We start from the raw sequence: 22,898 nt of genomic DNA, 5'->3' as shown, positions 1-22,898 counted from the left end.
GAGAGAGAGAGAGAGAGAGAGAGAGAGAGAGAGAGAGAGAGAGAGAGTAGTAACTGAGAAACTCCATTGTTCCTGGAACAGTCAGGAGGTCAGTGTCATTAAATCAAAGAGTATGTGTCATGGAGTAAGGTGTAAGGAGGCAGTCAGGTAATGAAGGACTTTGAATGGCAAACACAGCATTTTATATTTTATCCTGGAGGTAAATAGGGAGACACGACTTTATTGAGTAGACATGATCAGACCTATACTTTAGGAAAATCATAATGGTGACTGAATGGGGGATGTACTGGAGTCAGGCAGACCCACCAGTAAGATATGGCAATATTTAGGGCATGAAGTGAGGAGGGTCTGAACTAGGATGGTGGCCATAGTGTCAGAAGAAAGAAGATGGAATATTCAAAAGATGTTGCAAAAGTGAAATTGTGAAATCAACAAAATTTAGGAACATATTAGATATGGTGGTGGTGATGAGGTGAGAGAGAGAGAATGAGGAGTTGAGGGTGACTTCTACATTTTTAACTAGAGGAACTGAGAGGGTAATGTTGCCCTCTCCACTCATAGGGTTAGGGGGAAAGATATTGAGTTTCATTTTGGACATTTTAGACATATAGTTCAAAATGTCTGAAAGGTGAAGTATGAGATTAGAGGTTTAGAGTTGAGAGATTTATTTAGCATAAGGGCAGTTAGGTGACACAGCACCAGCCTTGGTTATGAGGAGGACCGGAGTTCAAATTTGACCTCAGACACTTTACAGTACAAATTATTTAACCCCAAATGCCCAGAAACAAGTACAACAATAAAAGAATGATAATTAAATCTGTGGGACTTGATGAGATCACTTAGAGAAGTAGCATAGAGGAAGAATAGAAGAGGGCCCAGGAGAGAACCGTGAGGGAAACCTATGGTTGGAGGACTAATCTGAAAGAAGATCCAAACCGGAAACAGAAGGACCATTCAAATGGGTGGGAGAAGAACCGGGAAAGATTGTGTCCTAAAAGCCTAGAGAGAAGAGAGTGTCAAGGAGGAAAAAGCATTACAGGCTGAAAGGTCAAGGAGAATGAGAATTGAGAAAAGGCCACTGGATTTGGCAACTAAGAGATCATTGGTAACTTTGGAAAGAGCAGTTTTGGTGGAATGACAAGGCCAGAAACCAGATTATGAAGACATAAGAGAGTGGAAAGAGACAGAGTAGAGGCACCTATTATAGATGACCTTTGCAAGGGGTTTAACTACAAAGGGCACAAGAGATATAGGGATGGAAGAATCAAGTGAGAGTATTTTGAGAATAAGGGAGACATGGGCATGTTTTAGGCTATAGAGAATGAACCAACAGACAAGGAAAGTTTGAAAACAAGTGAAAGAAGGGATGATAGAGGGAGTAATCTGTGGGATGAGACAGGATGGAATGGGATCACTTGAACAAGTAGAGGGGTTAGCCTTGGTAAGAGGCCAGGCCCCTTCACAATATAAAAAAAGGTTAAGGGAAAAATATTGACAGAAGGTACCTGAGTGACAGAAGAGAAATAAAGGGAAAAAGGGAGTTCATGGTGAATGACCTCAATTTTTTTTCTGTAAACTATAAAGCAAGATTCTCATCTGAGAGAGTGGGGGAGGGGGCAGCCATGGGAAGTTTGAGGAGGGATTAAAAGGTTTGGAAGCACCATTGCAGAGAGCAGGCTAGTGAGTTGACAAAGGAGATATGGTAGAATTGCCTAGCAGCAAACTTCTAGGAGGACATAGACAAGAGTTAGACAGAAAGGAAAGAAATGAATGGGTCATTCTCCATTGATGGAAGAAATAGCCACAATAATGAGATAATAAATCCAAAAATATTTTAATACTCCCCCAAAATGGAAAAAAAAATACGACAAAGAGAGCTTGAGTAATGTGCCAAAGGGTCAATGGTAAATAAACACAAGAATTTGAACTAGGACTCTGAACTGTCAGTCTAGTGTTCTAATGACCACATTATAACTTTTCCTTTGGACAAAGTACCTACTATGTGTAAGATATTATGCTAGGTGAGGTAAAAAAAAAAGACAAAATGAAAAGCAGTCCCTGTCCTCAAGAAACTTAGATTTTACTGGAGGTGGTGCAAGTCATACACAGATTATGAATAAACATGATATGTGTTAATTTAAGGATGGAAAGAATATTAATGGCTAGGACAAAAACAAAACTTCCATGGATGCCTCTTTATTTATTGTCAGTCAAGATGATTAATAATTTTACCTATTTGTCAAAATAATTCTTTAAACACACAAATAAGGTCTCAATGCCTGCAGATATATTTTAATTTGTTGAAAAACACTCATCTGCATGATAAACATTCTTTAAATCAGATTATGTTCACCTGTTATCTCTTACTCTGCTTCCCCCAAATTCAAGTAATGTTCCACACTCAGAATCCTAATCCACCACAGAAGTGAGGCAATCAATGGCCAATAGACCATCATTTGTCTAAGAAAAGCACCAAGACTGTAAAATGAAAGGGCTGTACTCCATACACATTAAGTGCTTACTACATAATTGCTTAATTGACCCCAAGACAATTTATGAATTAAATCTAAGGGCACAAAGGAGATACTAAGATGTATTAGTTTTATAGCTTAATAGATGGTACACAGGTGGAGAGCTGTTAGGTGAATTACCTGAATCAAGCAATCAACAAGCATTTATTAAGTGCTTATTGTGTGCCAGAAATGTGTCTGGTAATAAAAGTGAAACAGTACATTCCCTAAAAGAGTTTATATTCTAGTTATGAAGTAGGAATGACCTTGAACTAATAAAATTTAAGATATAAACATTTATTTTCTTATCTCGAGGAAATGCTGATCTTAGCATTTCCTGAAAAATTAGAGCTTACTATGAAATAAAAATGCAATGTACATGTATTGGGAAGGCATGGAGGAGATATATTCAGAAATTTAAATTATATAAGAATATTTTTTAAAAAGGGAAATAATAAAATCTTCAAAACCTACTTCACAGAGTTACCATGAAGAAAGTGCATTATCTCTATAAATATAAGCAGGATGATGGTGTGTTTTAAACTGCCACTTCGGAAAATCTTGAAAAGAGTGAGCTGTCCTTTAGGTGCTAGTCTCTCCTACACATGGCCCTGCCAACTCTCACACAGAGGGTGGCACTGAGAGATTTTTTTTTCCAGAAAGCAGATTTGTTTGCACAAATAATGAGTAAGAATTCTCTCCTGAGCACCTGCGAATTGTTTATGCTAATTGGGTTATGGCTGACGATTGCTATGTGGGTGAAATTTTAATCCACTATTTTTTGGATGCCTTATGAGAGAGTAGGTGTTTATTAATTGATTGGAAGTATTTCATTGTGTTTCTCTGTCATTTTCTCTCTTCTCACTTTTATTTTTCTACTTATGAATCCTGAATCATCGGAAATAGAAAAATAGATTCTTGCTAGGACCAAGGAGCCAGAATGCCATAAAGGGTTTCGTTTGGGTAAAGTGCAAGGCACCAGAGTTTTAGTCCAACAATAATGTGCAAGGCACAAAGCATTCTGTTGGCACAGCGGTGAGCCCTGGCATGATCCTGTGTATTATTGACTGATTGGCTAGTCTAGCCATTATTTGTCATCACCTCCCTCCTCCTCTTCTCCCCATCATCCTGAACACCTTATTCTCTTAAAGATTAGGTTAAAAAGACCGGGTGTGGGAGATTGGAAATATAAAACAGAGTAAGTAGGAGGACAGGGCAGTAGGCTAGTTAGTATTCATGTCCTGCATATATAAAAGATAGTACTGTACTTCCCAGATAAATTTGCAGAGAGAAAAATGTATTTTGGGGTGGGAGAGAAGTGGGTCAGTGATTTATTGTGAACCATGCAAGTAAGGTTGGAAATTTAATTTTCAAAATAGTTTGAAGCCCCTCACCAAAGTAACTAGATGGGAAACAATAGAGTCAAATTCAAACTACATGGACAATAGAACAAGGAAGGAGAAATTACCACCCCCCCCAAAAAAAACCCTCCCAAATAATTTTAAATGTACTTAGGTATTTCAATGATTTGTAACATTATTTTCATAGGCACTATCTCCAACTGATATCTGAGACATACTTGTGGTTCATTGCATCTCTTAAACCTCAGAAGTACTCTCTGCTCTTGGGGCTCCTTTGTCTGATTGGAGGATGGAATGGTCCTCCTGGACCCTCCATTAAGAACAGTCCCAGGCCAACTCTCTTCTTATTTCCCACCAGGCTAAATTCCTCTGAACATCTACCTAAGGTCCCCGCTCTGGGTACCTTCTTTTCCTCCCTTGACCTCCAACTTTTCAGCTTCTTTTTTCTGTGTTGTCTTCCCCATTACAATGTAGTCTTCTCGAGGTCAGGGACTTTTTTTTCTTCTTGATTATACATATATTCCCATTGCTTAGTATGATATTTGGCACATAGTAAGCATGGAAATAATGCTGTTGACTTGCTCACATGCTGCTGTCACCTAACATGCAGATACTTGTATTAGTATTGGTGATATTTCTCCAATTTAAATGGAACCCTCAAATTATCCTTCATTTGGACTCACCTGCTGATTTCCCAGTCACTCATCTATCTGATTATATCTTTTAGGTCACTTTGGTCTCACAATTCTTATTTAGGTGTGTTAGAATAAACTTATGCCCACCATTAACTTTAATGCCATATAATGATAATTTTATTTCCATACATATGCATGTAGCTCTAATGCATATGCATCTGTATAGTATAGGTATACAGAGGACTAACCTTGGAGTTAGAAAGATCTGAGTTCAAATCCAGCCTCAGACACATACTAGCTTTGTTACCCTGGACAAGTAAGTCACTTAATCTCTATCTCAGTTTCCTCATCTGTAAAATGAAGTGGAAAAGGAAATGGCAAACCACTCCAGTATTTTTGCCAAGAAAACCCCAAATGGGTTCACGAAGAATCATACATGATTGAAAACCACTAAACAACAACAATAATTTGTGATAACCACACTGCATTTAGGATTATTAAGTTCAAAGATATAGCCTGGAAGGGACCTTAGATGCCATGTTCATTCCTCTTATTTTACAAATGAGCAGTCTGACATCCTCAAAGAAGAAATGACTCACCCAAGGTCACCAAATATCTGAGGCAGAATTCAAATCCAGGCCTTCCTGACCTTATAATATGCTGTGGCCAAAAGGATGGGCAACCCCTTAATAAAGAACCTCTCTAAGTTTAGCTATGTCCTTAGGCGCTAGAAATGCATTTCATCTCTGCCAAACTTTAAAACTTTCCGGGTCATAAACTTAGATTTAGAGGTAAAAGATACTTGAAAAGCTGGTGAGTTCAACTCCCTCATTTGACAAATTAGAAAACTAAAGCCTAAACAGTTTCCCTGAGTCAGAGATAACATTGCTAGCAAAGTGACTCTGACCTGAAACCTAGGAGAGAGACATCACCTTTATTCCCATTTATAAACTGGAGATAAAATTGCCCTACTCCCTCTTCTCTAATCAGCATTTTAGACATGTAAACATTTGACAGAGCCCTGATGGTGTTCCCTGAAAGGTAGAACATTGGAGACATGATTCTTGTCATTTAGGAGTTTAGACAAAAATGCCCTGATTTCCTTTGAGATGGACATTATTCCCATGCTCTTTTTGGGGACAATCATTATTGTTCCCATTTAAAATGTTGGTAAACAGATTCCCAGAGGATAGAATCATTGATGTGGACCTGCAAGTGACCTCAGAGGCTATCTAGTCCAACCCCTTCATTTTATAACTGAGGAAACATTCCCACAGAGGGTTAATGAGTTGTCTAAGATCATATAGAAAACAAGTGGCAGAGGAAGGACTTGCATGAAGGACCTCTGATTCCTGAGACACTGTTCTTTCCTATATATGTACCTACTTGTCCTGTTACCAAGAGCTACATTTTTTTATTCTTTACCTGGAATGCAATATTAATTCACTAATGGAGATGGACTTAACTCATCTAAGAACAATAAAGGCAAAAATATGAACTCAGTCTTTTGGTCCCCAGTAGTGCCTAGCAAGTCAAGTTTTCTTACTCCCTAGGTCAGTGCAACTCAAATGGTTTGCCTCTTTCTGGATCTAGTTAGCACTCATTACTAAAACCTAATTTAGTCTATGATAAAGGAGCTTGTAAATAATAATATCAACAGGAGTTCTTGAGGGAAGGGAGTCTTATGTTTAAGATCTTACCAGAAAAGGGCTATTTTCTGAGAGATTGTGAGTCAGAGCTTTCCTGCTTCCCTATCATCCTAGTGACTCTGCATTAATGGGGAAAAGGTTAATGATCTTTAATTAATGCCCATTTTCAGACTTCTGAAGTGTACCTTAAAGTGGAAGAGCTTCCACCATCCCATTACCACCAGTGATCCTAGGCAAAAATGTCAGGATTTTCTTGTCTTTTTTCCTTATTATTACCTTGAGCTCCTTGACTGTAGAACAGTCTGTGAGCCGATTCAACATCCAGAAAATAATCCATCTTTGGGTAATCCATTCTTGATGTTACAAATATGCTGCTTCTTTAGTTTCAAGGGGAAAAATTCAGCTCAGTTCCTAGAAGAGGAAAAAGCATTATGTTTACAAAGTCAAGTATACATATATAAAACAAAAGCAAAAGAAAGCAACAATCACCACTCTCTGGAAAAAAAAAAAACATGCATTCATTAGGACATCCCATCCTTTCTCCCCAAATCCTTACTTCCGAAGCATGCACCTTAACCTAATTTTCCTATGAGGAATTTAAAGATTTAGCCAACAACTAAATGAATATAATATAATCTGGTAACAACAACAAAGAAGGAGCGAAAGGAAGAGAACAACCTACCAGTTCTTCCTTGCTATACAGTGCCTGCCGATGGACTAGAAATTCATCAACTACTGAGTTTTTCAAAGGACTATTTGATAATCAGCATCATTAAAAGAATGCCAGCTGTTCTTATCACTGAACCTCAACTGAGAAAAGCAGGCAGGCTGAGCATTCCCCTGAAGCAAACAATGTTCCTTTCCTGTGAGTAAGAGACTCTTCTCAAAGACAACATTGCCTTTATGACACATAGTGTGACATATTCCTTAGAGGAGTGCATGTCATCCCTTCCCAACATTCCCTCTACCATCTAAGGTTAGTCATTGAAGTGTACCAAACCACATTCTGCATTTAAAGAACTATTTGGAAATGGTTCATCAGAAACAATTAGAAGCCACACTTAAGCTACCTGCTATTGAAAGCTAGTCTGTCACCAGATAATAAACTTCATTAAGAAATAATCATCTTGTTGCTTTTCTCTTTTAAGCACTCTTAGATGTTTCTTTGCTATTTGCATGAATGAAGAGTCCTAATTTGAATAATACCCCTTTGAAATGAATTAATAAAGTGCAGTCATTAAGACCACACTTAGAAACACTGTCCAATTGCTTTTCCTCACCAGGAACAGGGGAAATTTTAATTTAGGAAAACAATTTTGATGAGAGAGAACTTTGAAAATCCCTCTAAGATTCAACTTTTGCTTCATTACCTACCCCCAATGCGGCTTCTCTGTACTGCCCAACACCAAGAACTGACTCCAGGCCAACCAGCAGAGACAGCTAGTGGAGTTCCAAGCCAGGCTTCTTTGATCTCACTAAATATCCCCAGTGTAAGTAAATAATCTTGATTGTATGATTGGAACTATGATGAATAATGCATGTCATCTCTCCAACTGGACTTCCCTCATGGAAAAAAAAGGGCCAGAATGTTACCTTAGCAACAGAAAGTGATGCTAACATCTGCCTCTGTATAGCTGAGGTTACCAAGAGAAATCATTTTTTTTTTTTTGCTATTTAAAACTTTGTCCAGAAAAAGAAATAAAATCTATAGCCAGTCATCAAATAAATCCATTTCTCACCCTATTCCCCCCTTACAAGCTAGGACTAAGAAGTATCATTATGGCTAACAAAAGAATTTTATTGTATCTAATAATTTACTTTTATTGCTTTAAGCCCATTCTATGACTTGCAATTACAACCCAAAGAATGTGGAATGATTTCACAGCAAACATAATGGAAATCCCATCAAGAAATGGTTCAGTGACCACCTGTTCTTATCTTTCAATAGGCTATTTTAACTCAAGTACATTAAATATTTTCCTGCTATCATTAATACACAGATTAGCCATCAGCATCTCATACAGTCATAGGATTTTCTTCCCTTCTGCAGATCAGTCACTGCACAAGAGCTTTAAAAAGCTGCTGGATGGTTCCCAGTCATTCTAAAAAGAAAATGCAACACACATCTCCTAAATGATTTCCCCCTGAAAAGAAAAGACATAGGAAAAGAGATAGGAAAGGAGTCTTAAAGTTAGCAGGTACTCACCAGCAGTTATGGACCCCCTTCCACCATGCTGCAATGCATGGAATAGAGCTAGCTGTGTACTACACCGGAGCCTGCCAGCCAAAATGAACAGTTTCTAATTTTCCCTTCAAATGCGATCCAAGAGCACTGAGAAAAGAAAAATGATGGATTTGCCTATTTTATATTATGATGAAATGCAACCTTTAAGTAGAGATCTAAGCTGAACTGCTTTTTTGAACACATTAGACTGCTAATTTGGGAAAATGGAAAGGTTTTGTTTTACTGTCTTTTATATATTCTCTCTGCTACCCCCTCAATTTAATTTGCATTTAAAATTATTCTTATGTCTCCACTCTTCTCCAAGGTGTGGAGCACTTTCTAATCACGACGGATGTCGGTATGGCTCTGTGCAATGTCACTTTCTTTCTGAGCTGCTAAACAAGGTGAGTAATTATAATTGCTAGTTATTTTCAAAAGTGAGGCACAAAGCACATGCCCCTCTTCCCTGGTCTGCCCTTTCTTGGTCAGAATTTCCTTTGCTTGGTCAGAATTCTACTGGCAATCATTTCCTAATGACCATTTAACCTTCCCTCTGACCATAGCAGGAAAGACCTACATAACTTGAAGGAGGTGCCATATATCTAAGCCTGGGAAAAAGCCTGTCATTCTATGTAATCACCCACAGAGGCAGAACTCAAAAACTGTCATTTGACAGCAAATCCAGTGCTTTTTCCTCTGTACAACTCTGCCCTCTTTTCCTTGAGTTGTTGAAGCCCTTCCTAGTCCATATGCTCCAGACCAACCCAGCTGGAGATTTTTGACAAACTGATTTACCTTTTCTTTGCCTACTAAATCTTGTTTCAAGGGAAAGCTTGATTTTTGAGAAAATGCCACATTTTAGAAATCTCTCCAGGAAGTGTCATGACTAGCTTAAGCCATGACAAGTGTCCCACTTACCTGGGGCTTGCTGCTCCTCCTGGAGACAAATCCCTGGCTGGGCAAGCTTGTGGCCACCCTAGCCAATCAAAATGAATTGTGTACCAGGTTGGTGATTATTGAGTTAAGAGTAAACCAACCAATCCCAAGCCCCCTTGTGGCGTAGACCAGATATGGATTCACAGTGCTTAAGAGTATTGTTTAGGGTCCAAGGACTCGATCTTCCAGGCTTGTCTTTCTTCTCAGCCAAAAATTGAGACATACTGAGCACTTGACATTTATAAGAGGAGAGAGCTGTCTGCTGGTTTCTTTAGCTTACAGTAAGGTGTGGGCGACAGGTTCTGAACTCTCTATTGTGAATCTAACTGAGATTGTGGTGACTCATAGGAGAGAGGGGAGAAAGAGAGAAACTGGTGTGTGTGTGTGGGGGGGGGGTACTCCAGAGCTGCTGACAAGCTGACAAATAGGAAATATTAATATGAACATAAGTGAATGTGCTATTGGAGAAAGGAGGACAAATGGACAGTCGTAAAAAATAGAGTCCCCCCCCCCCAGGGAGATTGGTGAGAGGGCAGTGTATGTGGTGGGGGATGAGAATAGGAGAGCTGGTTAGGTATACAGGTAAAGTAAGTATGTTTGATACAAATTTAAGGAAAACATATTATAATGAAAACAGGCAACCATAACGATGCATTTTGATTTAGAAAGCTCTCATATACAAAAATGTAAACTTGTGATATAAACACTTTTCTTGCAAGTAAAATATCTACAATGTTTTTGTTTTCCTTTTTTCTTTTCCTTCCCTTCTTCCTTCCTTCGTTCCTTCGTTCCTTCATTCCTTCCCTCCCTCCCTCCCTCCTTCCTTCCTTCCTTCCTTCCTTCCTTCATTCCTTCCTTCCTTCCTTCCTTCCTTCCTTCCTTCCTTCCTTCCTTCCTTCCTTCCTTCCTTCCTTCCTTCCTTCCTTCCTTCCTCCTTCCTTCCTTCCAATCTATCCAGACCAAGTCTCCTTTTCTTATCCAAACTGAAGGTGCAGAAGCCACTCATGAACCTGGTCCATTAAACTATGTGAGAAGTTTTACCTGATCTATTTCTGACCTAGGCTGGTTTGATCCTGCTTAGGCAACCTGTGGGCCCTGAGGCTTACTGTATTAATGCAAAACAGTGTGGATACCCTATCGGTATAGTTCTCTGGAACTCATCTCTCCTGAACCCAAGAGATCCACCTGCCTCAGCCTGTCCCAGAAGCTGGGATCACAGGTATGTGTCTTGACTGTTATGTTCTTCTGAATAATTTCAAAAAGCATTTTACATTAATCTGAATTACATTGAATTATATCATACACACCACCATCTCTTCAATCTCCCTGGGTGAAAAGCTCTATTTTTCTTTTTTTTTCTGTTTTTCCTCCCTTTCTCCAGCATGTATCCACATTAATACTTGGTGCTTGTCAGCTTGTCTTTTGGGTTAGAAGTGAGTATCAGTAATACCAAACTAGTTGTAAGAATGGACTCAATAGTTAATCAATATAACAATCTGTTCAGTTGATCCCATGAATGTAAAATGCCTTTATTATAACCAAAGGTAAGGAATACAAGGGTTTATTTTCAATTGCATTGCCAAGTAATAGGACTAGAAATATAGAAAATACAAAAATATAATGTCATATTAAATGTGTATACTAAATAACTATTCTAAAGCTTTAGAATTGTGCTTATTTAGAAGGTATTCATTTAGTTGTAAACTTCTCCAAGGCATCATCCATTAAAAAAAATTTTCATGTAAAGAGAAGTCAGAGGAGGAAAGCCAATCAATCATTGTCAGACAAGGCAATTTCAGAATTTCTGAACATGGAGGTAGTTTAATGTTCATGATAGAAAAATCAAAGGTATTTTCACCATTGTATGCGACTGAGTTGGGGTGGAATAGGCTATAGGAAGTATATAGGCTGAGAAACTCAAGTGTTTTGGGTGTTTTAGGAAGAATCGACATGTATTTTGAAGTCTCTATGAGGGCAGAAGTTTTTTTCTGTGAGTGTCTATATTCAAAAGATAGATGTAGACCTATAGATGTAGGTATTGACAGGGGTATGCTGCAGAAATACATATAAATATAGATATAGATAGGGGTATGCTGGAGTCAGCATGAACTGACTCATGAAAGCTTATCGTTATATTTTCAGTGTGAGTATTTATACCTCAGATATTGGCAAATGGAATAAATTAGAAATTTATTTTATTGTTTTGTTGATTGTCTTCACCTGATTTATAACCTCAGGTGAGAAAAGGAACCAGACTTGTATATGACTATGCACCATCCAACTTCAGCTATGTGCGTCTCCTAAAGAGAGGGCCTCAAGGAAGATGGGACACTCACACCTGCCCCTTCAGGACATTGCCCTGTGCCAGGTTTTCCACTTTCCTTTTGCACCCAACTTATCTACAGCCTCAGGTGAGAAGAGGAAAACTTCCTTTGATCTGTAGCCTTCCATCTCCTGCTGCACTTGTACCCAGAGGGAAGGCTGTTAGAGCCCACTGGAACAACTTCCATCTAAGCCGGCACAAGGCCATTTCTGTCTCCTGCTGCTCTTCTGATCTCCCAGCTGGGTTTTGGAGACTCCAATGCAAAGAAGAGCAGCCTTCTTTTTGACCTCAGACCTTCTATCTTCTCCTGTGCCTTCCCTGTTAGGGGAAAAAGCATATCTTGTGGGGAGTTGGACTTCCATTTCTTGCTGTGCAGTTTCTGGCTTAATCTGCCTTCAGAGAGAAAAGGAATAATGAAAAAGGGCTTTTCATCTTACCATCTGCCTTCCATCTCCTGCTCTATTTGTGTCCCCCATTCTTTGGGAAGAAGACTGGTACTTTTCACTGAATGATGAATATTCTCACGCCTGGTCATACCATACACTTCCCAGTGAGAGTGAACACCTGTATGTCACCTTCCAAACCCCATTCCCTATCCCCCTCAAAGTTCCAACAAAATGACACCCACCCTTTACCCTATGTCCTCTGTAAATGCCTGTTCCGTAGGCAACAAGCATCTCTTTATCCTAATTTTTTTCTCTCACTCTTTCTATCTTCTAACTATTACTGAAATGAGGATACCCCAAGATGACACAGTCTCCTTGGCCACCCTTTCCATAAGTATTGGCTACACCTTCACTCATTCCCTTAGGCTTATTGATCTAAGTGGGAAAGTTGGAACACTCTTTGCTCCTTATTTCCACTTTCAGGTTCTCTCCTATCTCCATCACTCAGTACCTTCAACTCCTTTGAAATTCATGCAATTCATATCTGTTAGCTGACTAAAATCCTGGTAGCTGTTGTCTATAGACCTTCAGGTCACTCCTCTTCCTTCCTCAATGAGTTTGGTACCTGGCTCACAAATTTCTCTTCTCCCCAACTTTTGCCCTTATAATCAGAGACTTCAAAATACATATTGACCCCTCCCCAAGCACCCAAAACCCTCAATTTCTCACCCTATATACTTCCTCTGGCCTATTTCATCCCACCTCAGCCATACACAATGATGATCATACTTTTGATTTTGCTATCATGCACAAATACACCACCTCCATGTTCAGAAATTCTGAAATTGCCTTGTCTGACCATGATTGATTGACTTTCCAACTCCTCCTCTGACTTCTCTTTATAAACTCTGCTTTTTATCGACACTATGACCTTTAATCCCTGGATCAGTTCTCTCAAAGGCCATCACTCTGCATCAGTCATTCTTTCCTCTTTGACCTGGCTTGACCCCTTGGAGAACCAGTTTATTTCTATATTTTCCCCTTCTCTTGAGTATCTAGCCCCCTTCTATTGCCAATTGCTCCCTTCCAGGCTTCAGCCTTGGATCATTCCAACTATTTGTTGCTTTCACTCCTACACATCTGGTGCTGAATGAAGGTAGAGAAAATCTTGCAATTGTTCTTACTAACTAGGCCCTCACTGCTTTGAGATAATCCTACTATAGATCCCTTATCAGCTCAATATCCTACTCTCCACAAAGGTTCTTCCAAACCTTTTCATCCCTTCTGAAAAGAATCCTTGATTCTGTTGTGAAGGCAAAAGAGGCCATCTTTTTCCTCAATTCTTACCTAACCTTAACTACTGAATGGATGTTGCCTCAGACAAACTGACACCTGGGAAAGACCTCAGCTTAAAAAGGCCAAAGTCTCCCATTGCATCCTGAGCCATTGCCACTCACCATTGCCACTAGACTCTGATGACTCTGGAGTAGAGAGTGGGCCTGATGACTTTGCACAGCTCTGCCTCGCTTAAATCCAACTCACTTGCAAATCAAGACATCGCCCTCCTGAAGTCATTGGTCTTCTTTGAAAACAAAGGACAAACAACAACTCTGACAGTCCCTCCTTAAACCTCTCTTGGCTTCCTCTTCCTCCATTCTCTTAGCAGAGAACCTTGCCTTATATTTTATGGAAAAAAATTGAGGCCATCCACCATGCTCACACTCTTCTTCCTTCTTCCTCATCTTATATTGTTTGTATGTCTCCTCCACTACATTGTCCTTCATCTCTGTTTCACACGAAGAGGTGACTCCTTGCCAAAGTTAACCCCTTTACCTTCACGAACAATCCTATCCCATCTCCTGTCTCTGTCATGGTTATCTTTAATCTCTCCCTATCCATTAGATCTTTCCCCTGTTGACTCCCAACATGTGCTTCCCTCCATGATCTCCCATCTAAAACAGCCCTCACTGGATTCTTCCATCCTTGCTAATTGTCCTCCTTTATCTCTTCTGCCCTTTGTAGATAAACTTGAAAACTTTGTATTTAATAGGTGCCTCCATGTGTTTTCTTCTCACTCTGTGCTTAGGTTTTTACAATCCAGCTTTCAATCTCATCATTCCATTGAAACTGCTCTTTCCAAAGTTACTAATAATCTCTTAGTAGACATATCCGGCGATCTTTTCTTCTCTAATTCTCCTTGACCTTTCTACAGTCTTGGACACCGTTCTTCACCCTCTTCTCCTTAATAGTCTCTTCTGTCTCCATCCTGTTCCTCCTATTTATTAGACTGCTGTTTCCCAGTTTCCTTTGATGGATTCTCATCCAGATCACTTGCCTCCATCTATAAAAATGTCCCACAAGGTTCTGTCATGGCTCTCTTCTCTTTTTCCTCTATACTACTTCACTTGATGATCTCATCAGCTCCCATGGAAATGACTATCTCTATGCTAATGATTCTCAAATCTACCTGTCCTGTCCTAATATCTCTGCTGACCTCTAGTCTCACATCTTCAACTACTTTTCAGACATCTTATACAGCACATCTTGTATAGTAGGTATCTTAAACTCTACATGTCTGAAATGGGACTCATTATCTTTCACTTTAAACCCTTTCCCCCTGCCTTCCCTAATATTGTGGGGGGGGGCACCTTCCCAGTCCCTCATGCTTAAAACCTAAGTACCATCCTTGATTTCTCATTATCTTTCATTCCCCCATATCCAATTGATTACCTAGGCCTGTCAATTTCATCTTTACAACATTCCTTGAATACACTCCCTTCTCTCCTGCACCACTCATCACCTTGCATTTGAACTAATGCAATTTGAACTAATTTGAACTAATAAATGTTATTGCATTTGAACTAATGCAATAACATGCTGGTGGGTCTGCCTGCCTCAAGTCTTGCTCCACTCCAATCCATTCAAATCAGGCATTGTAGTAATTTTCTTAAAGCAGAGATCCTATCATGGCATCCTACTACTCAATGCACTTGAAAAACTACCTATTGTCTTCAGGCTCCATTACAAAATCCTGTTTGGAATTTAAAGTTTTTCATGAACTGGCACCTTCCTAACCTTCCAATTTCCTTATGCTTTACCACATACTCTTCAATCTATTGTCAGTGGTGTCCATACTGTACCATGAATCGGACACTTCATCTCTCAGTTCCAAGCCCTTTCTCTGGTTGTCCCTCATGCCTTAGAAAGCTCTCTTTCTTCATCTCTATCTGCTAAGGTCCCTGGCTTCCTTTAAGTCCCAACTAAAATCTTTTCTACAAGATGCTTTTCCCAACTCCTCTTAATTCTAGTGTCTTTCCTCTTTTGTTTATTTCTTTATCTTGTATATAGAGTGTTTACACATATTTGTTTGCTTGTCTCCTCCATTAAATTGTGAGTTCCTTGAGGGCAGACACTATTTTTTTTTTGCCTCTTCTAGTATTCCCAGAGTTTGGCACAGTGCCTGGCTCATAGGAAGCCCTTAATAAGTGTTAATTGATTGAATCACTGAATAAAGTGATAGATAAAATGTTAATAAGGCAGATTAAACTTAAAAATATAATGTACATTTTTTCCCCTTTTTTTGTGGAGGAGGGACATGCATATCTTGTGGGACTTGAGTGAACCATGCTGACTCCATCTTGTGATTCAATTCTGGATCTAGCTCAGTTTCTTTTCTATTCAATTATGGGTCTAGTCCAATTTCTGTCTAGCGAGAAAACTTTATTCAATTGTTGGAAATGTGGGAAAACTTTATTGCATTGTTGGAATATATATTCCTGTGTGACTGGAAAGTTGGACCACCTCTCCCTGCTGCTTAGAGACACTTAACTAAAGACCCCCAGTTATGCTGACCAGAAACTCAGTCAGATCCAAAGATTGATGCAAAGAGTTTTCTAACAATTGTACATTTTAAACCACTTATATGATTTATCTGAAAACTGGCTCCTCACTAGTTATTCAGTTATTATTTCTTTTGAATATCTTTGAATATCTTGTGAGGAGTGGCATACCTCTTTTTCTGATTTTAGGGAATTTCACCTATTCACTATCCCCCTCCCAACTTGGAAAGTTCCTTATTTTTCCTTCAATTAAAAATCAGATTTCCTAATTTTGTATCCTGGTTAATTGTTTTCTGCATCATTACATATATTTTGCACAGCTGCTTCTGTAACACCTGCTGAAGTACTACTGTGAACTGAACTCCCAATTAAACAGAAAGAAGAAAACCAACTGGATCATATCTAACTGACAGAGTGCTGTTCTGGGAATCAGGAAGACCCAAATTCAAATTTTACCTCATATACCTATTGTCAGATCTTCCTGATTGCCAGACCAGCACTCTATCAACTATAAGAGAAATCTATTGACTAAAGCCCTCAGTATGGAAGAATTTATGTTGTAGGGCAAAGGGTGGCTGTCATTTCTCAGGTCTGACACTAGAAATTTCTGATACTTTCTATTTTCCCCTCAGCCTAGATTCAATCTAGGTTTAGTCAACAGGCACTTAACAATTTCCCTAAAAAAAAATCAGAGATTTTACTTATTCTTGACAAATATAGTGAATTTAAACCAAAATTTTCAAGTGGCATATAGTGAGTCTGAGCAGACTGTAGGATAGTACAGATAGGCAATTACGTAAGAAATTGTATAAAGGAGATGACTAAACAACAAGGTAGGCTGGATTAGAGGGGAGAAAGACATGTAAAGTGTATGTGCTCCATTGGTATCCTCTAAATGTTAAGTGATGGTTAAAAGCCCTCAGAACACTGAATGACATAATGTCCCTGTGACATACTTATGAAAGGACATGGATGAATAGTGACCAGCATCATTAAAGGAAGTACCCCTGTAACTGAACTTACCAAAAATCATGGGAATGTCAGAACAATTTCACTGTAATTAATTTTTCTTTAAGCAAAGTTTGGATGATCACTTGTTGGGGATGGTGTAGTGGGGAGTACTGATCAGGCATTGCTTAGGTCCCTTCTAATTAGGAAATTTTGTGACTTTGCAAATCCAAATGTAGTCCTCAGTCCCCAGTCTGATTTTTCTATAGATGGGCAAGGGGTCTAGGTAACATTTATCAATATTGCAATCGTGAAAATGATTTGCAAAGTGACTTTGAGTTAAATCATAATAAAAATCATGGTGGCTTTTGCTCACCATTAGTAAAAACTCTCCTTTTCCCCCTGATGTATATATTTATAAAAACAAATGATATGTATATTCTGTGTTGTATATTTTTATGACTTCATTTCAGGAACTTGGTCTTATCTGTCAACACATGAGGTATTTCTTAGGGTTTTAGTCATAAATGCCATCTTATTCTCATTGGCTTGACCGGTAGTGTTCAAATGGAGAGAATAAAGAAATATTCCCAGTCAAGTGCTTCTCAAATCCCTGAGCAGGAAGCAAAGGGAAATATGTGTTTAATGGAGGAAGAAACATTTTTGCCACTGATATCTTCTTTAACTGGACTTCAAGGGAGAGAGTAATGATATTTGACTTTGTATCCTCAGGAAAGAACTTGAATTGCTCAGAGCTTCCGTAAATGTGTATATATGTAATTTATTTTCCACCCACCCAAGGGAAACTGATAAATTAATCAGAAATTCAATCACATTTTTCTGCTCCTTCAAAAGATCCTGAAAAAAAATCAGTGGAATAGATTAGACATGCTGAGGAAAGAAAGAGAAAGAGGTTATCACCAAGTATCCAATGTGTGCTAGATATTGTGTAGAAGCTATAGAGTGGGGTCTATGGGGGTTTGCTTCCTGGGAATTATAGGGGAAATAGAACAGAAAAGGACAAGAAGTATTCTGTTAGCTGCCAGATGAAGGAAATAACATGAGTCAAATTGTTTTTGCTAACTGTTTCATTCTATCTAGATTTTAATCATGCTAAATATCAATGTACATCAAGAAGTACACATTTATTATGAACATTGTTTTTCTTATGCCTATGTGCAATATTACTTTACATATCTTTGCATAATAAATATTTTTATTGCTATTCCTTGGTTTGATTTTTCTTTTTGATGGAATGCCTTTGAGGTATATTATCTTCAGAGATGACATAACATCTCTGAGACCAGATTTTAGAGTTTGCTTCTGCCTGAACATTGAAAATATAGGTAGATCAAATTAGAAGAGAGGACAAAAAGGGAAATTGATACTCATGGGAAGGGACGTGGGAGGACATAATTAATAATGCACTTTTGGTAGAGTTGTGAATTGGTCCATGTCTTCTGGAAAGCAAAGGGCATCTATACCCCAAAAACCATTTAACTTGTATATCCTCAGAGCCAGGGATACCATTCTTGGGCATATGCCCTAAAATATCAAAGAAAGAGGAAAAGGACCAACATACTTCAAAATACTTGTAGCAATGATTTTGTTGTTGTTGTTGTTGTAACAAAGGATTGTAAACAAAGTTGCTGTCTTTCAATTTGTGAATAACTGGCCAAAATATGAACAGAAATGAGAAAACTGTTAAATAATGACAAGAGCATTGTATAGAACAAATAAATGCTGTAAATACTTATGTCATTCTCTTCCCCTGTTAGAATAGAGATTACTGCGTTCTTTCCATCTTTATCCCTGGTGCTAGCACAGTGCCTGGTATATAGTTACAATTTAATAAATATTTGTTGATTAATTGAATGCAATGGTCAATCACCACTACAGGAAAAAGATAATGAAACATGATTCCCACTTCTTTGTAGGGTTGATAGACTGCAGGTGCAGAATGAGGCAAACATTTTCAGCCATGTCCATTGCAATGACATAAACACTGTATTTTCATAATTGTTTTTGTTCATGATAAAAATTAGGAGGAAGCATTGCTAGATGAATATAAATCAATGTATCAAGAACATGATTTCATAGGGGAATTCTCCTTAATGAGAATGCTAAAGCAAGGTTCTGAGGTACAGTGATTGCTCATGATTATTTTCAAACACACTCATAAAAGAAATATTCATATACCAATAAAATATCATATAGCATGTAGTATATCATAGCATGTATGTTATATTATACTATACATATTATATTGTTATATACTATATAATACTATGCCATATGCTATCATAGCATATTTTGTCATACCATACCACACATGGTATCATATCATGCTGTGATAATTTTATTATACTGTGTCATATTGTATTACATCACATGTTAATATCCTAACCTATGTTATCATCTTATACTGTATTATTTCACATTATATCATACCATATGTCATCAATTATATCATATCACACCACATCATGCTACATTATATCATGTCATCTCATATCAAATCATACTATACTATACTGTACCATACTGTACTGTACTATACTATATCATACCGTACCATACCATACCATATTGTACCATATCATACCATACCATACCGTACCATACCGTACCGTACCATACTGTACTATACTGTACTATACGATACTATACGATACTGTACTATACGATACTATACCATACCATACCATACCATATCATACTATACTATACCATACCATACCATACCATCCCATGCCATGCCATACCATACAATACCATGCCATACTATACTATAGTATACTGTACTGTACTGTACTACACTATACTATACTGTGTGCTATAATCAGAGGCATCATGGAGTGACATGGTTGATAAAAGACTTATCTGGATTCAAGTCCTATCTCTAATATATAATGATTATATTACCATGGGGAACTCAGTAAACCTTTCAATATGAGATGCATAAATAAGAAAAATATCTGGAACAAATTAAAACATCTTATCAGAATTTTCATGGAATATTTGAAAATATGAATGGTTTTTTCAAAGTTCTAGCTAAAACATCACTATAACTAATGAATAAATTTTGCTTTATTTTATGTGTTTCTTTTCAATGTCTCTATAATTTATAGAAGAGTTGCCCAATTTGCAGATGAGATTCTGATCTGCACTGATAGAAAGCAGAGGTTTCTTCTCTGAAATTTTCACACATGGATGCAATTACAGACCATGACCAAATATATGTGACCCAATGCATAAATGTAAGTATATGTCAAATTGATGCATGCACATGTGTGCTATATATACACATATAATGTTTGTCAAATATGCATATATACATATTTGATAAAGACTAGAATGTAGCTATTGCTATCATAATACAACAATTACCTGTAGGTTAAAGGATAGTCATAGCATTATCTGCCTAAAACTCTTGTGGGCAAGGAACTTGAAACTGTTGATTATTTGGACAAAGGGATGCCACTTTTATTTAATCCAATCTTCATTTCTTGCAACCCTTATTAGCATGCATTTCAAGTGACTTCTAATTTAGATACTCAAAGTGCTCAAAAGAAATACATGAGGCAGATATTTTAAGTTTATAGATAAAATCTCATTTATATACATAAGGCAAATGAGATGAAAACTAGCCCAGGGATCCAGGTCCCTAAAAGAGCCAAGAATTTAAAATTCAAGTCTCTGAGCTCTACTTTGTCTCCCACTCAACCATAAGGATTCATGCTCAAGTGTTTCTGGATGGAATTTGGTGAATTTGCTACCCAGCTAGCTAGGTTCTCAACATGCTGGTTGGTTTGTAAATGAGAATCCCTGCTAAGAGAGAGACACTCTGAAGCAAGGTTGGTAGAAAGTTTTCATCAGAATGGTCTAGTAGGCAGAGCTCAACAAGTAGAAACAGACCCCCAGAGCAGACAATACCCAGTTGGTCTTTGCTCCCATCTCAACTGGCTCAATGCTTTTTACTTGTGTTAATGTTACAGTTTCCAACAATAAGAGGAGATAGTGAGCATCCCAGGTGCTTCCTGAATCCCCAGAGTAACATCCCAAATTTAAAAAATAAAAGACGTCAGTATTCTATTACTATAAACTAGCAATGGATGTAGTATTTTTTTTCCTGCAGTCACTGTCCCCAAAAAGATTTGCAACACTAGACTAAACATTTGAGCTGAGCTTTGGACTATGGTGGTGATGGTGAGTGATGATAACTCAAATTTATGAGCACTTTGAAGCTCACAAAGTGCTTACCTCAAAATAACTCTGTCAGGCAAGTAATTCAAAGGTTATTATATTTATATGCCTGGTTTCCCCTTTCACCTTTGAGAACTACCATCTTTGCACAAGATAAAAATATCCCTTCCTAGACATTCCCTTCCATTGTGAGACCTGTTGCTACAAACCTCTCAATGGGATTCTTTCACTAAGTAAAGGCAGGCAAATTTACACTCACCAAAATGTCCAGAGGACTAAATCCTTCTGAGTTAGATGACATCTGATATGTTTATCTTCTCTACCACCTGCAAAATGTAGATGAAAATCCCTGGCAGAGAGACAATAAAAACATTTTCTGTTTAGGTCCATGCAAAATGTGCAATAAGAGAAATGATGCTCTCTTAATAGAGCTTTGAAATGGTAAAGAAAGAACGAAGTGGCTGATAAAAGGACCACAGTGATGGCTATATAGGGGGAGAGAGAGTGGGAGGGAAGAGGAAAGGGAGAATAGAGAACAAGAGAAGAGGAAGGGAGGGAGGGAGGGAGGGAGAGAGAGAGAGAGAGAGAGAGAGAGAGAGAGAGAGAGAGAGAGAGAGAGAGAAACTTGCTAATGAACTACCTTCAGAAAAAGCAATTGTTCTTTGAAAACAGTTTTAATCACCTGTTTTATTTATTCTGCTAGGGCAATTTAATGATGATTGCCTAGAATGATTTATCACTCATTACAGTCTCTGCTGTTTTTTCAAAAAATCTGGAGAATCCTAGAGGGTTATTTCTATACCTGAAGCCAAGGACGGCAGTGGGAATACAGACTGAAGTAGGTTTCTGCCTTTACAGATGCTGTAGTCTTGGCAGGGAGCTGAAGATGACATTTTCTTGGTTAACATAACCTCCTCTGTATGTCAGAGAAGAGAGAAAATTATATTAAACATCATGGGAAAAACAATGTGCAGTCTTTAAAAAATATTCTGTCACTATAAGTACCAAGAATTCACTGGAATATTTTTTTTAACACATGTAGCATTACAGGAACCATCAGTTAAAACCCAAGTCTTCCTATTCCTATGGCAACCATCAAAAGCATTCGAATAATGAGGCATCCCCCTATGTTACCCCAGCATAATGTGTTCTTACCACCCCACCTCTCCTTTTGCTTTGTTTTTCATTTAAAAATAAACAAACAAAAACTACTCACCCTGACCTGTGGAATCTATTCTGAAAATGCTCTTTGCTGGTCAAGGACTGGCATCCAATATCCAGGAACTCAAATGTGCAAGCATGACAAAGATAGTGTCCATCCCAGAGGAAAGACAACCAGACCTCAGGGGAGAATGCAGCCCCCTTCCCAGACAGATGCCTTATGCTTCTTAGATCTGTGAAGTTGAAGAGCTCATTCTTTCCAAAGCCAGACTTGTCTCTGTGAAGAGGTTCCCTTGAGTTACAACTCTGTTCAGTGGAAACTACTATGTGGGTGCCATATGTGATAAAAACTGAGCCAATTCGTACCCACTGTGCTGGGAGTGAGGCTCCAGGGACATTTCTAACATATTCCCAGGAAGCTACAGCAGTTAGTCAGAAGTACAGAGAAATAAAAAAAAAACCTTCCAAGTACCCCATGGAAGCTGGATGATGAGAATAATAATTCACATTAAGGTCTGTAAAATGTGTTTTCATATACAGAGTGTCCCAAAAGTCTTAGTGCAGTTGGAAACTTTAATGATTTTAAACCTCATATAGTATCTCATTTAGTCTTAATGACAACTCTATTCAGTAGGTACTAATATTATTCTAACTTTTGTCCTGGGTCACATGTGTAACTATTTGAAAGGGGATTTAAATCCTAGTCTTCTGGATCTTAGT

The 22,898-nt window shown here is 38.2% G+C and overlaps 1 protein-coding gene across 5 annotated transcripts in view; it reads right to left on the bottom strand.

The window, feature by feature from the left end:
- PHACTR1 (phosphatase and actin regulator 1) overlaps nt 1–22,565 on the bottom strand; it is a 695,847-nt gene extending 673,282 nt beyond the window's left edge. Inside the window, exons 1-6 of one of the 5 annotated variants that reach the window (XM_069092412.1) lie at nt 22,234–22,560; nt 21,820–21,933; nt 21,277–21,366; nt 8,362–8,487; nt 7,530–7,718; nt 6,432–6,566 (exon numbers count right to left, since the gene is read on the bottom strand). In XM_069092412.1, the coding sequence (XP_068948513.1) occupies nt 6,432–6,507 (76 nt within the window). In that variant the 5' untranslated portion in view covers nt 6,508–6,566; nt 7,530–7,718; nt 8,362–8,487; ... (1 more) ...; nt 21,820–21,933; nt 22,234–22,560. Of the gene's footprint in view, nt 1–6,431; nt 6,567–6,837; nt 6,983–7,529; nt 7,719–8,361; nt 8,488–21,276; nt 21,367–21,819; nt 21,934–22,233 lie in introns of those variants that run through there. The other 4 variants (XM_069092414.1, XM_069092416.1, XM_069092411.1 and 1 more) reach the window with 4 other exon arrangements.
- Between the last annotated feature and the right edge of the window lie 333 nt (nt 22,566–22,898).

Source organism: Petaurus breviceps, unplaced genomic scaffold (assembly GCF_028583685.1).
Source record: "Petaurus breviceps papuanus isolate PSGF00001 unplaced genomic scaffold, PetGlider_PUasm1.0 190, whole genome shotgun sequence".
Classification (NCBI taxonomy): Eukaryota; Metazoa; Chordata; class Mammalia; order Diprotodontia; family Petauridae; genus Petaurus; species Petaurus breviceps.
The sequence above is the reverse complement of the archived record's forward strand: the minus strand, read 5'-3'. Positions and strand labels throughout refer to the sequence as shown.